The sequence below is a fragment of the Pteronotus mesoamericanus genome, unplaced genomic scaffold (assembly GCF_021234165.1).
Source record: "Pteronotus mesoamericanus isolate MK-2021 breed Mesoamerican mustached bat unplaced genomic scaffold, CSHL_Meso_final contig_347, whole genome shotgun sequence".
In the NCBI taxonomy this organism is placed as follows: domain Eukaryota; kingdom Metazoa; phylum Chordata; class Mammalia; order Chiroptera; family Mormoopidae; genus Pteronotus; species Pteronotus mesoamericanus.
In genome coordinates, this window is record NW_026555137.1 from 6,381,685 (window position 1) to 6,397,006 (window position 15,322).

The window sequence follows — 15,322 nt, forward strand, 5'->3', positions numbered from 1 at the left end:
AGAGACACCCCTGGAGCTACGGTGTTTAATTGGGCCCCAGTGACCCCACAACTGGAGAGCAATGCTGCTGGCCCCGCGTCCCGGCACTCACGGGCTCCGTCTGCTGCCCGCTGAAGAAACTGCCCTTTTTCCTCCTTGATCTTACACTGTAAACAATTTACAGTTAGGATCCAATGCCTGGTCCGGCAATGAAAACATAATTTCTTTACTGGAAGCAAAGCTATGTGATTAATGGAGACCAGTAAAATTTGGGGGTTAATTAAGTTGAATTGACGAGACAGCTCTCAGCTAGTACTTTTTAAATCATTAAATGATAATACTACTGCACCAAAAGAGATCCAAGTATTAAACAAAAGCTGAACATCCTCTTTGAGGAGTTTGTATGTTTTCTACATTGCTTCAGTGGAAAAAGAAATCATGGTTTTATCTTTTCTAGGAAAAAAGAGAAAATTTTCTACTTTAGAGAAATATCAAGGTATTGTAAACAAATGGAGGTACTATATCTGTCTATCATACAGCATAAACTTAGAAAAGTTCGGTCAATTAAATTGATTTGGGCAGGTTAAATTGGATTTTCTAATGGGATTCTTCTAATTAACATTCATTTAGTGATAATTAAAACTGGCTTGGCCCTGGCCAGTCTGGCTCAGTTGGTTGGAGCGTGATCCCATAACCAAAAGGTTGTGGGTTCAATTCCTGATCCAGGCTTATACCTGGGTTGCGGACTCAATCTCTGGTCTGGATGTTTGCGGAAGACAACTGATCGATGTTTCTCTCTCCCCCTTCCTCTCTCTCTAAAAGCGATGAGAAAAAAATGTCCTCGGATGAGGACCAAAATGAAAAAAAGAAGGAAAGAAAGCAAACTGGCCTGAACCGGGGAGGAAGTAGGTTGGTTGTACGGAAACCACATACCTGAAGCCACACCTAGTACTGTGTTAAGACATTACCTGATTTGTAAAATGCCACTGATAATGGATAGCTTGGTTTGCCTTGGACATAGATTTGATGAAATGAAAGGAAAGAGAGTAATAACACATATGGTTAAAGGGATGGCAGCACCTTGACTACGTGGACCCTGATGTTGGCTTAATAGGAAAATTCATTCTGAACAAGAACAAGGTAAATGGGCAGCCAAATTCAGCTACAGGTTCCACCCTCCCTCTCCTTCCTCCACCTGGTAACAGCGGAGATGCAGCAGTCGATTAGCTCGCACTGTCGAAAGGCCGCCTCCGCCAGCGCTCACACCTCCAATTCCTCGCCGGTGCCCGCAGCGAGCTCGGGCAGCTCGCTCCCCCTCTGCCTCCTCCACACCAGCGCCGTTTCTTTTCACACATCCCAACCACACTTTGTGTCTCACTGAACTTGATGGTGACTTACTCACTGAACCTTGGTCCAACAAGGAAGCAGGCTGACTTCGTCACAAGCATAACACAGCCGGGGCTGACGTTCTTGGGGAAAAGAGGATTCTGACAAGCGGTCACGTGGCCTTTCTATACTGAAGTTTGTGATCCCAGATTAATTCAGATGCTCCTTTCAGTGAAAAGCTCCATTCTTTGCAACACACACACACACACACACACACACACACTACAAGCACCAGCACTTTCAAGTTCACCATTCTATTTTGTGTGGGATGACTGGAATATTTATTTTCCCAAGTAATTAGGTTACTTCCCAGCTTTCATGAACTAATTTTGATATGTACAATCCTGCATTATGCAGCTATTTTTATCTACAAAAATATAATGTACTGCGCCAGAATTTCAGAGTTCAGCTGAGTAATACTTGCAACCCTTTTCAAAAAGAAAACTCAGCAGTTACAATTTTTTTTTGAAGAAATCACTTCACTCTGTGTGTTTAAATAGTGCTTTTAAATTGCTCTTGATTCTATTGAAAACTGTTTCTCTGATGCTTGAAGCCTCCAGCTGCCCCACAATTTATATCTTTTCTCTGCTCTTTGTTTTTCAGCCATTTTCCCTGAATGTCAAAGTCAATTTAGTGCATTTCACTTTGCTGAATAAATCAGAGGCGAAATCCTTGCTAAAAGTGAAAATTTGATTTGCTAAAAGGAGCTTAGGGCAACTATTAATCAATATATCCAGAGTGTCAAAGCCAAGGCCAGGATAGACATGCATTCATTTGGAGATTGGCTGAGGCAGATAAAGGGGGACACAGGGGAAAAAGTGCCACCAACCCACAGGAGGGAGGTGGCTTAAGGTTGAGGAGAGGGTCAAGAAGGAGCAGCGAGAAGCAAAACGTGCTGGTATCACATTTTGTTCTTCTCCCTCCAATGCTTTTAGAGGTGCGAACAATTTTTAATTAAGCAGTTAAGCACCTATGGATTATACTAACATACCAGCTTTCATGTAACAGTTTTTTCAGAAGGCACAAAAGCCTTTCTCTCTTTAACTCATCAACTAGCCTTGAGAAGAACCTGAAAGTCAGAGTTAACAGCATCCCTTACGAACACAGGATTCCAGAACAGAAAGACATGAAATGGGTCAGGCCTACAGAATGCCAACATTTTGATAGCCCTCAGGTAGATATCAGGCTATTTCAGACTTTTGAAAAATCATGCCATGGAGTAAACTGAAAGAGCTTAGCGATTGCCAAGATCTTGCTGAAGATGATAACATGCTAAGACACAGCAGTACACACAGAAATCTGTGACACTCAGGAATGTAACATATCTTCGAAAGTACTGGGCAATCTTTCTCTATGTAAATTGACTCAAAAGCTACGATTTTAATCTTTTCAAAAGGCAGTTCCAAACTTATCACTCAGTAAAAATGTCAATGGCCCCCCATTGCCTTCAGTATGAAATGTTATTTCCTTCGCGTGAAATTCAAAATTGTTCCTGACGGGCCTTTGCCTTTGTCTTCAGGCTCAGGGTGTGCGTTCAGCCCATACTGTCCCTTTCCTCCGTCCATGTGACTCTGTGGGAGAACCATCTCAGCCCCCATCCCTGGGTGTGGCGTCCGTTCATCCCTCTCCATCACCTACTCCGCCGTGAGGGTCCTACCGCAGAACCTGTGCTGTGTCCGTGTGTGTAGCTTTCGTGTGCGGTGCCTGGCACAGCTCACTAGGTGCCTCTAATAGGAAGGAGGGCAGGAAGGAGGGAGGGTGGGAGGGAAAGGAGAGAGCAAAGAGGGAGAAACTGCTTCAACATTAAGTAGTAGATTTAGCATTTTTGATATCTGGTGTGGTTGCAAGTCACTCAACTCACTTCTGCCCCAGTTTACGTATAATTCTCCATCAAATTCAATGCCCAGTGAATTCGAACAGAGTTGGGGAAGGGAAGTGTCCAATTTCATCAACCCATCATTTAAGGACTTTTCCAACCCTTCGGATGAGAAGCAAAACAGTGATTGCCTTGTTTCATTAAAATCTGTGATCAGGGATCTCTGGGGTATAATATCCATCAAACGCCTTAATTTCTACTGATCTGAAGATGTGTCATACATTTCCTTTTACATTCATCTTCCTTTTCTTTCATCTTTTATTTTGTAAATGTGTAAACAAAATTTCAAGACAGAGCCAAGGTGTTCCATTAGTGTACAGTTGTTATGAAAGGCAGGTCTGTAATGGGGAAGGAATGAGAGAGAACATGGGGAAAGTGGATGAGGAAGGGAAGGGAGACATCATGAAGCGACTCAGAAAAAGTCACAGAAGTTAATATTCTGTGTGTTTGAGTAACAGTACTAATAATGTGACTCAACTTCCTGACTCTCAAGTTGACTCCTCTACCAAGTGGGGATAATAAGAATAAGACCTATCTCTAGAATACCTACAGGATTACTGTGGACAGAAAATAAAATTTTTTAAGTTGCTTTGTAAACAAAAACACATGTATGCATACATGTTCAGTGTTTATGTCGACATGGATGCATGATTCAGGGAAAAGTCACATCATGTACATGTTTTGCATTTCCTATAATACCAAATACAGTGTCCAGCAAATAGCAGACACTCAAATGCTTAAACTGTACCTATGACTGCTATCAAACTATGACTCTGCTTTGACCACAGGTATACAATGGCACGGCTAGGTATGGGTGGCAGAGACATTTTCGGGACACACAGTAATCGAACAGAAGCAATCCTGGAGTAGAGGTCACAAGGGCACAGTTAATTCAGGTGACAGAACGGTGACTTAAGTCGCACAAACAAGAGCGCTGAGTGGTAAAGGCGGGCCTCTGGAAGTGGCCTTAGCAACAATTGGGTGTCTCTGTGAGTCGGGTCTGTGTCTAAGAAACCTGGCCACTCGCTTGCTGGGCAGTACTTTTTCATTTCTGGCAAACGAAGGAGTCCTTAGGAGACATTTCAGATTTTTTCTTCACAACACATTTCCCAGTTGACTAGTTTCTATTTCTACAGCGTGGTTGTAGCTTCAGAAACTAAGAAACACTCAGTTATTTTAGGTTTCGCCAATGAGGAAGGGCTGAATTATTTAGGACAGAGTGACAACAATATCTATGCATTGCCCCTTCTGTTTATAAGCTCATCCCCTTTCTTTACAATCCATATTTATTCTGAATGTTTTTGAAATAGCTTTTATGAATACTAGCTTTGTGGGTCACTTGGCTATAACCACAACAAAATGACAATCTATGTGCAGCATTTTAGAACACTAAAATGAACACTGAGTACATCATGTTTGGATCATGCTTTATAACTTGTATGTTAATTATATGTATAACTTACGTGTATAATTTACATGTGTATTTTTTTCCTCATTTGATTTTTATAATATAACTAAAGGCTATGGCAACTAAGTAATTTACAAAAAAAGTATTCAACTAGTGCAACTGAGGTTTTCTGATTTTACTTTCAGAATCATTTTATTTTATGTACCACAACTATAGCTACACAGATATACAATTGCCAGCTACACTAAATACCACCTCCAAATATTTGGAAATTTAATGTACTTATAACTTAAGGAATATTATTAAGTGCCGGGGCTTTGTCTTAAATTTATATTTTATCCACTTACCTAAAAGATTCAACTATTGCATAGCTCTGAAATCATGGAATTATATGCACAAAAGAAAAATTAACCCTGAGAAAAGAAGCTGCAAGTGCTTTAATTCCTCCATAGCCAAGTAGAAATTAAAACTATGACTAAATTTAGTTATAAGATGGGTAGAATGTGGGAGCTCAGAGGCAATTAACAGTCTTGTGCTGTGTATTTTTTTAAATCAACAAATCAATAAAGCCCTGGCCTGGTAGCTCAGTTGGTTAGAATGTCCTCATGATACACCAAGGTTGCAGGTTCAATCCCCAGTCAACACACATATAAGAAACAACCAATGGATACATAAATAAGTGGAATGGCAAATCAATCTCTCGTTCTCTTACCCCCCTTCCCTCCCTACCTCTCTCTAAAATGAATTTAAAAAAATTAAAAACCTCATCAATAAAAATTTATCAACTACCAATGATACGATCAAGAAATCCAAAATGAGTAGTGTTATTTATATAGAACTCTCTTAATCAATGATGCCCTGTTTCCTACACTTCAAGCCATAATCACATACTTACACACACTTTCTTTTACAGATGGAATTTTTAATCTTGCAGTAATTATTTCCACTGCAGTTTTGGTGCTTTTGCACATATCATAATCCTTTAATGGTACTACCCATTTAAGATAAGCAATGGGAATTTAAAAAACATATCTTCCACAACTTTGGTTGAGAAATAATATATAAAAACTGGTCTCTACATAAAATGTTTTAGGACAATAAACATATCTTTTAAGTAGTGTTATTAGCAATATATGTTCACAATTATTCTCCCACAAATTTATATCCTAATGTAGAACTAGTTTATCCATGTTCTTTAGAGATTTCTGTCATTTCTAGAAAAGTCTGAATGCTGCTGAGAAAATTTTAAAATGTCAAATCAATGAATAATTTTTGATATATTCTTCAACTAACATTTTCATCCAGTATGTTTCAGCATAAATGGAAAATACTGGCTTCTATACTTAAGATTTCCGTTTCTAACATACTAAACGTAAAGACTTTTATCACACCATTTTCCTAGTGTGCTTTTCTTTTAGGGCTTAATATTCCTGCTTTCACCTTGTATGTAGCAAAACTGTAAGGGTTCTTTTCTGTTTGCTGTCATTACAATAGACACAATTTAAAAAATGTGACTAAGAGGCCCCAAACTTGAACAAGAGTACTCCCTCTTCAGTAGGTAATTATTTCATTTGTCATGTTAAAAATAAGCAGGCCTCCCTGAAAATTTGCCACATTTGATAAAGTACAAAATTGTCTAGAACACATTCGTTCACTTAATTGTTCAAACGCCTTCCTATTCTCTTAAAGTAAACTCTCTGGCGAGATCCATAAATATATTTAAGCCACTTATATAGGTCAGCTAATATGGGTTATGCTTTTTTAAGCACCATCTGACTAAGCACATCCTGCATTTTGCTAACAAAGTTACAGTCCATAATAATATTTTAATCAACTGCCGAGAACAGTAACAGATCGGAGTGTGGGGCAGCTCATCGCCTCCCCGCGCCCCGTGAAACCTAGCTGGGATGTTCAACGGCCACTCCGCGGCCAGGCAGCCCATTCGGGAAATGGCCCACAATGGCGAGAGAATGAAGTGGAGTGTCCCGAGCCTCCGTATCTACATAAAAGAGATTAGAGGCGACAGCATTCCATTTTACAGCTCAATCATATTGTGTTAGCATGCGCTTATCCGAGCGCGGACGAAATTGAAAGAGAAATAAAAAAGAGTCAGGCAGATAGGAACCAGAAAAGCGAGGCGTGAGCAATTTCTAAGGATATAAAAGGATGCTAATGGCGGGGCCCTGTCATTCTTAAAAAGGGCTATTAGGGTCCCATCATCTGTTCTCGTGCCCTTATGCTCCTCCAGCGAAAGTCAAGCACTTTCCAAAGCCCTTGCGATCTCTTTTTTTTTTTTTCCCCCATAGATAAAGTATGGTCATGTTTCATAACAACACACTTTTCCATTTGTGTGATTTATTAAAGTAAGTCAACTAATTCTATTTACTGATAAAAAAGGCCCACTCCATATGTATTTTTCTGTGGAATTCTTCACTTTTTTATGTAGCAAAGGCAAATATACAAAATAGTACATTCCCAACAGTGCAGAAAGATTGCTGATCTTATCAGAGATGCTAAACTTGATTTTTAAAAAGTGTGTGTGTGTGTGTGTGTGTCTCTCCACATGTGGGTGTGATATTACACAAACTGAGAACGGGATAAATAAAGAGAGCAAAGGCTTACATTTTAGTGTATTAAAAGGTTTCACTCGTGCTGGGAAACAAAGAGTTTTAAAGTGACGACCAGGACACGAAGTCCAGTTCTGATTTGGCTAAAATTCCTGCACTGAGCCCCGTTACCAGGTCTGGGCCATTTCACCAAGGACTCGATTTGACTTTCATCAAGGCAGAAACGTGACTTTAATCCTTCTCTCCTCTTCGCCTTTGCACCCCATCCCACGCCGCACATTGCTGCTGCGCCCAAGTCCCGGAACCCAGGGTACAGCAGCACTCGCAAAGCAAGAGCATCCTTCTAACTCAAACGCCGTGTGGCACACTTACTGTTAAACTGGTACAAAGAATTTCAGTTAATTCTTGCTTTGCTAATCCCTTTCGGAAAAGCCAAGATATTCCTTGCAATCATTTAAAGCACCCTCAGGGTGCTACAAAAGCCAGAGCTGTGAGTCATCACTCCACAGCGACCTACTCTGGCATCCTCTCTAGAGAGAATAACATCAGTCCTCACCAATTCTAAGCCTCAGTTTAAGACTGAACACATAATCATATAGTAATTGTTTCCACCACTGGCACTGCTGTTACTCATAGTTATTTAAAGTTACTGCCTTCACAAAAGTCACTAGAGCCCTTTACAGGGACAAGTTCTTGTGTAAGCTGACATTTCTACTTCGATGCACAATTGGACCCACAAATTTCACTACTGACTTTTTCTTTCCACAGCATGTTGGGAGGAGGTGTTGAGTTTTATTGGTCCTTATTATGGGATGCCTGTACAGCATCAAAATATCAGCTAACAAATCCCCTAAACCAGGGAGAACTTGGGGAGAGTTCTCTGATGTCATGGATGTTTTGGAGTCACAGTGACGTAGCCTTCCAGGCTATTGTTATTAATAATGGTATCATCATTAGTATTTTGAAACAGTTCTTTCGAGTGCAACCAACCAGGACACTAAAATATCTTGACTCGCCTCCAGGAAGCAGTGCCGAATAAACGCTTCGGAGGCAGTGGACGCACCTCTGAACTTGTGCATGTGTTTCCACCCCCCTCCGCGCCAGTCCTCCCTATCTGTGATTTTAAGGGTAACGGTAACCGATTCCTGGGTTAAAACAACAATTCTCACAGGCACAGTTCTGCCCTCCGGAGGGCATCTGGCAATGTCTGAAGGCATGTTGGCGTGTCACAGCTCAAGGGCGCGAGTGGGCAGGAGCAAAAGATGCTGCTGAGCACCCTACCACAAACAGGACAGTCCCCCACAACAGAGGAAATCTGGTTCCAAATATAAATAGTGTCAAGGCTGGGAAGCCCTGGGCTAGAATAATGAAGAATAATGATGCTTTAAATATGTGAATATATAGATATATGTGTGTGTGTGTGTGTGTGTGTGTATATGTATATATGAGTATGTATAAAATGATCAGATACAGAAATATAAATGAATATATACTTTATATACTTAATATACATACTTCATATCAACATATGTTAATATTAATATTTATTAATCTATATTTGAACAAATGTTAATTTTGTTTCTTTTGGCTCTAAAACCCTTCCTTACACTTTCCCAATAAGTTTATCATTCAAGCAGACTGAGCATTACCACAACTACCATCCCCAAACATCTCAGTATCTTAGAGCATATCTTTTTCTTTTTGCTTTTCCTAAGAGTCATACAGATGTGAATACAATCCCAGTGCAATGTCAACTATCTGTATGATCCAATTCTCTTACGTGTTGTATGTACAGTGACCCTTGTGTAGGTATAGTCCGAGAAACACACTCGATCTCACCTATTGAACCAGTTTTGACTTAATTTGGGGTGCTTTATTAGCAAACAGTGTAAGACAAAGTAGCTGGTATAATACAGAGTGATGTTTAAATTAGTTTACAATTTGCTTGGCCTCCTCTAGAACAGCACCGAACAAAGCCATTCAGAAATGTCAGCTGTGTTCCTAACCACTGTAACAAATTGTCGCCTGAACGCTGCACACCTAATGACTTCAAATTAGCTTCACTGCGATATCGCCTGACAGTTCGTTACGACTGTTAGCAACATAGCTGGCGTATCATGACCAATAAATTGGTTTCAGTGTGGGCTGGGAAAGGGACTTCCATCAATTTGATTAAAGAAATTACTGTAGCATTCAAAGTCTAAAGACAAACTAGTTTAAGGAGACAGAAATAAGTTAACTGTACCAGGAAAACATTGCTCGTCATTCAAAAACTTGCTTTTAAGCTATTTGAAGATTGAAATTAAAATAAACAAAAAAAATAATTCTAGACTACTCAAATTCCCAAAATTTATGATTAGGCATAGGTTTGCTATTATAAGATAGATCAAAAAAGAAATGTAATAGGCTATTTCAAAATTCTATTTTTAAGTTACCATATGAGAAAATTTCTGATGTCAATTTAACATTTCATAATTTCTGAATAAATTCATGGTAAATATAAAATTGCAAACCAAAGCAAAGCTTCTGAATATGAATAGTATATGAATAAATAGCATACCATAAATAACCACCATGAACAACAAAATGCATTATTCTTAAAAGAAAAAAACACCAAACGGTACATTACATTACTGTTGGCAAAAACCTTTTTTTAATATGAAAAGAAAAAATGAAAGTGCTTCCTTAGGAGAAAGCTCAGAATTTTGAAAGGCATAAAGAAAAAACTTTTTAAAATTATATTTGCTTTATCTTATATAGGCATAGTACCTTCACATACGAAAAAAAATAATTAACAAGAGTTCAAGTTGTTAGAGATATAAAAAGGTTTATGGTTCTATGAAAATCAGCAAAGCTATAAATTACGTAGGATATTCAATAAAAAACAAATGTCAAGGTCAACAAAAATCCTAATGAGGAAATTTAGAATTTGCCTAAATGTACATATTCAACATAGGGAATTAACTGTAACCTTTTCTTTTCTTTTTTTTTCAGAGAATGTACCTGGAATATGCTTCGCCCATCCAATGATAACCACCAACTCTCGGTCGGCCAAGTCACACAGTGTCGTGAGGGCTTTGATGTCGCTGTCAGGGACAGTAGGGTCAGGCATGGCATAGATCTTCTCCGGTTCAGCCACCAACAAATGTGAAACAATCTTGTTATCTGCGGGATCAGACCAGAGCACTACAAGATCACTGCAGCATCATCCTTCTTTTACAAACCTTCAAGTACATTGTGTTTTGAAAAATCATCCAAAATGCCTACAACAAACCCAACATAGTCTCCTGATGGTTCAATATAGGCATATTAAACACTGTTCAGGAAAATGAACAGCAAGGTATGCTGTTGCGGTTGTAGCAGAATCCATTCCTTTCTTCTTCTGTGCACTACCTGCCCTTGTGGGAATGAGGCATTTGTTCTAGAATGAAATTTTTTTTTATAGCACATAGATAAGAGAAGTTAGATGCTCTCTGGGTTCACACTTTGATTCTTAAGTGGGATTTGGGGAAGCAGATTAAATAGTATACGATAGCTTTAAAATAAAAAAAAAAAATCCACAGTAATCCACTGAAATCTAGAATACAATGTGTACGGCAAAGAACTACTAATGCCCATAGTCATAATAGGCACGAAAGTCATTAATTGTCTTAATTCCTTTAAAGAAGAGCAAAGGTCAGAGCCCCTCTGCCTGGGTGAATTATGGACACTATAAGTCTGTCTCTGTGGGATGCATTAAATGGGAATTTCTTTTCTTTCACCCTCTCTCCACATACCCAGCCAATCATCCAACTATAGCCAGTATCAGTTTCCAGAAAAATACTCCTACTTAAATGTTACAACATTTTCTCTTCGGAGTGCCTGATTCTTTAATCTTCTATTTTCATCTGCTGTCTTTAGTTCATTCTCTGGTTCAGATTTATCTGTCTGAAATTTGTGATAGATGTTTTTAAAAACCTTCATAAAATAAACACTAGAGACAAATGAAAAGCATCACATCAAATGTGTTTTACTGCTCAGGGGCATGTGAGGGTTTATGGCAGGGGTTGTACGGCCTCGCTAACGGAATGATTTTTCTTGTTGGCCCCATTTTCAATTTCTCTGTGTAGCTTTAGATTTTATACTTTCTGCTAAGTGAGGAGATAGAAATAGGTAAGAATAGACCCAAATATTTCAATGTTCTCTGTACTATTACTCTAGAAGACTGGGGCATTAAGTGGGATTGTGGTGAGCATAGGTAAATTCCCTCTGGGTTTACTAGATCATTTTCTTTTCACTCTAAGTTTGTAACATTTTAACCCAAATTGAAAGACATCCAATACCTTAGAACTGAAAACATATCATTCTTTTAATCTCATTTAACACAATAACAAGGAGACTTATCCAAACTATAATTAGCATTTTTTTCTGACATAATTTAAAATTGTATTATTATGGCTGCCATAGGAATTATATTTACTGTAAATAATTAACAGATAACCATTCATTGGCAGTAATATTTGATGAACATTAAACGGCAAATTTCAGAGAAAATATTCCCAAATGCCATATTTTCTAGTAAAAAATTTAAGTTAAATAGAGATTCTTTTTCTTTTTTAATTTGCAAGATCTGCAAAAAAAATACCATTTGTTTCTTGTCTACACTGTAGAAACTACACCCTCTGTGTTCAGTCACGCTCTGGAAAGTTTCAGCATCCACTGCTCTGTTGATGCAACAAAACCTGTCATCAACCACTAGGTTCGCAGGATTAGAAGAAAATGCAGTGAAAAAGGGCATGTAACTGAAGGAAATCCTGATTCCAGTTCTTATTTAGTACAGAAAAAATGTTTTACCCAAGTCAATGGGTCAGAGAAATTTGGTTGAAGCTTGGATTCCCCATCATTCAGATAATGGAATAGCCAGCAGCACTGTTTCTAGGTAAATCTTATTTAACGTTTCCCTAATTAGAATCAATAGAACCCAATCTTCATGCCTGGGCTTTTGCAGCTCACAATCAGTCAGGATCCAGAAATCTCCCCCAGACACTTTCTGCGCAAGGCCCGTGCACGGTCTCTTGCGCTTATCTGATGGGATCTGAAAATTAAGTTTTATAAATGTTTGTTACAAAAACACACTAATTGGAAGGACTCAGGAAAATTAACACAGAGGCCTTGAGATAATGAGCAATGATTTATTAGGAGCCCTCTTTATCTCAGATGGATGAAGCTCACTGAAATTGCTGTAATCTTCTTAAAGGTCCTTGACAAGCCACTTCCCAACTTCTCAGGTTCACACAGAAAATCCTGGACATCCCTCTACCATGGGCTGGTGCTCCTTTTCCTCCCAGGAGGGGAAGCTATCAATGGTTTTAGTCAATGTTTGCATAAAATGAATGAGAGATGGGCACTCTGTATATTACTGAATCCAGGAAAACTAAACCTCTAATGAAATTAAGCATTAGTGTTTATTGCATTGTATTGTATTATCAGAAAGTTTTTTATTGTAATGTGCAAAATCTGCTTAATGCAGTCCTAGATTGTATTTGTAGAATGCCAAACTGCTTTTGCAGGCTGAGGAGATGATGCCAGATTGGACAATTGAAGGTATAATCAACATAATGTTTTTTGGAAAGGCAAGAGGAAACTATGCCATATGTTCACTTAAGCTTTAATTTTATGTAAAACTGGTTGTTTTTCCTTTGACATAGCTAAAATGTCCTTTGGTTTACAGTTCAGGGTCTGTTTTATTTATTTAACTGATCCCCATATGCTCACTGAATGGTGCACAGCAGCGACCCCTCCTGGAGAATCCGAATTAAAAGTGGACACTTTTTCTCTTCCCTTGAAAGCAGATTTGGAAAAAAAACAAACCAAACACCCGAGTCTTCTCTAGACCTGCTACCGATGCGGTGCCCCCGGCGAGCACTGGCTGTGTCCTCTGAGACACAGGCGGCTCAATGTGAGAGCTACTCCCACCAGAGCACTCCTCCGCGCCCAATATGAACTCTTTGCATAGACACCCTAAAATGCGAGTTCTGTTGCGCTACCGCTGTGAACTGATTTTACAGAAAATGGGATACAGTTATTGCCTCAGTCTATATTCCAGCTCCTTTTAGTTAATGGCGAAGAGAACGGGGCTTGCATTCCGGCAATGTGCCACCCTCCTCTCACATCGCATCCCGGCATTCTAAAACCGTGGGCTCTTTGGGGACAATTCATAACACCCATGCGGGCATCTGAGATGGGACCATCAACCTGTGCTTGTTATTAGGAGGGCACATTCTTGTCGTAGTCTGTTGCTAGCTAGAGTGTTAACCTTCTCTAGCTCCAAATTAATGAGGCTCCTAATGTATTTTCATTGGGAGGCTGAGCAGTCAAACTCATTTAGTTAGCGAAAACTACAAGAATCACTTTCTTGTGAAATCTGAAACGAACAGCTCCAATGAACTAATGATCACAGTATGATCCATTTTATGTACCTCTGAAAATAAAGATAACCAGGAAATGGGAAATTCGCACTATATAAGCTATGCCTTAATATGCTTAGGCTTCCACAAAATGACTGGGTGAAGACAAGGCGCTGGGGGGAGAAAACCTTAGGCAAGATAATTAGCTGAGTTGCTGATGCTCCTCAAAGGCAACCTTCGTGAATGGAGCCATGCCCCGCACCAACAGGGACAAGCCCCGCTGGAGTCGGCAGGGATGGGCACGCCAGCACTGATGTACACAGAGCCACCGGGGGCCAGACACCGCGCTGTACTTACATGGCTTTTTGGCTGGCTGGACCAGCTGAGGGTTCAGGTAGGGACTGTTCTCCGCGTCTATTCTGCGCTTGTACTTCTGCCGGCCTCCACGCACTCTGTCAAGACGCACTCCTGCGGGCAGAGAGAGTTGCTGGCTTACTATTGAGGCAGGTGTCCTTCAAACCAGTTCAACACAGAGAGAGTATCACCCATGGGTGCTGAGGAGGCACACAGGAGATGCAAAACAGTCCAGCGGTATTAGAGGGATGTAAAAAAAGTGGTGGCAAGGCCAAGATTGACAGTGGTTGGAAACCAAATCTGGCAGAGGCCGGAAACCCGATAGCCATTTTCTGCCTGGCCATCGGAGTCACACTGACACCTCAAGGAAAAGGCACGGTTTCCTGTGAACGAATGCAAAGGAACTGGTTCTCAGGTGAAAGACAATGGCGATTTGTACCCTCTTTTATCAGCTTACCCTTGAAAGCCCACCGTGTAGAACTGAGTAGACTGGTCAACCAGCCATCCAACCCTGGTGTCTACCAGGGGGCTCAATACGGACCTGCAGAAGGGACCCGTCTTGCAAGCACCTGCACGCTGCGCAGATGAGATGCAAGGATTGTTCCATATTATCGTGACCCCATGTTAACTATCTCAGAAGGAGAATTTACATGTGGGCACACATCTGTGTTTTCTTCCAAATGAGAGAAAACTGGGGGTAGGTTTGGACTGAACACAGGACAGAAAGAGGAGCTTCCTGACAGAGTCCAGGCTAAGATGTCAAAGAAGGAGTGTGTGAGTAGCTCAGAGCTGAAGGGTGAAGTCTGGAGGGAGGCCAGAGTAGACGGGGTTTAGTAGAACTTTCTCCCAAAGAGAGATGGGTCACATCAAGAATCAAGAGTTTTTGCTGGCGGCAGATTTAAAAGATCACGGAAAGAGGAAAAAGAAAATGAAAGCAATTAAAAATAATGTTTCATTTTTCTGGGGGAGTGGTGGGGAAGAGCCTGTGAACAACCTGGTTTGCAGTGTGTAATTGTAAAGTTTAGAATGGGACCATACAACCTTTATCAAACAAAGACAAGATTACTTGGGAGGAAGAGCGAGGTGAGAGCTTCTTTTTGTGGTATTAGGTTGTACCTTAATGGATGACACAGTATAACACTATCTGTTAATAAATTCAACCAAGTAATGCATTGTACATATTTTGGTATTTTTCAAAGTGTACAAAATAGATTTGGTTTAATGGTATCATCAGTATTATTATTTTACTGAAGGGCCTCTCAGAGTCTTTAATATGCAAATGGCCTCTGTAAACCTCTCCAAGGGAGATGGAGCCCATGCAATGTTTGCAAACCAATTTAACCAAGGATCCAGTTTTTGGCATATT

At 39.9% G+C, this 15,322-nt stretch overlaps 1 protein-coding gene across 4 annotated transcripts in view; it reads right to left on the reverse strand.

Annotated features, from left to right (window-relative positions):
* Nucleotides 1-15,322, reverse strand: part of ESRRG (estrogen related receptor gamma) — a 464,808-nt gene that overhangs the window by 40,843 nt on the left and 408,643 nt on the right. For all 4 annotated transcript variants that reach the window (XM_054576587.1, XM_054576586.1, XM_054576588.1 and 1 more), the window contains 2 exons: nt 13,960-14,070; nt 10,220-10,381 (listed from right to left, as the gene is read on the reverse strand). In XM_054576587.1, the coding sequence (XP_054432562.1) occupies nt 10,220-10,381; nt 13,960-14,070 (273 nt within the window). The remainder of the gene's footprint in view (nt 1-10,219; nt 10,382-13,959; nt 14,071-15,322) is intronic.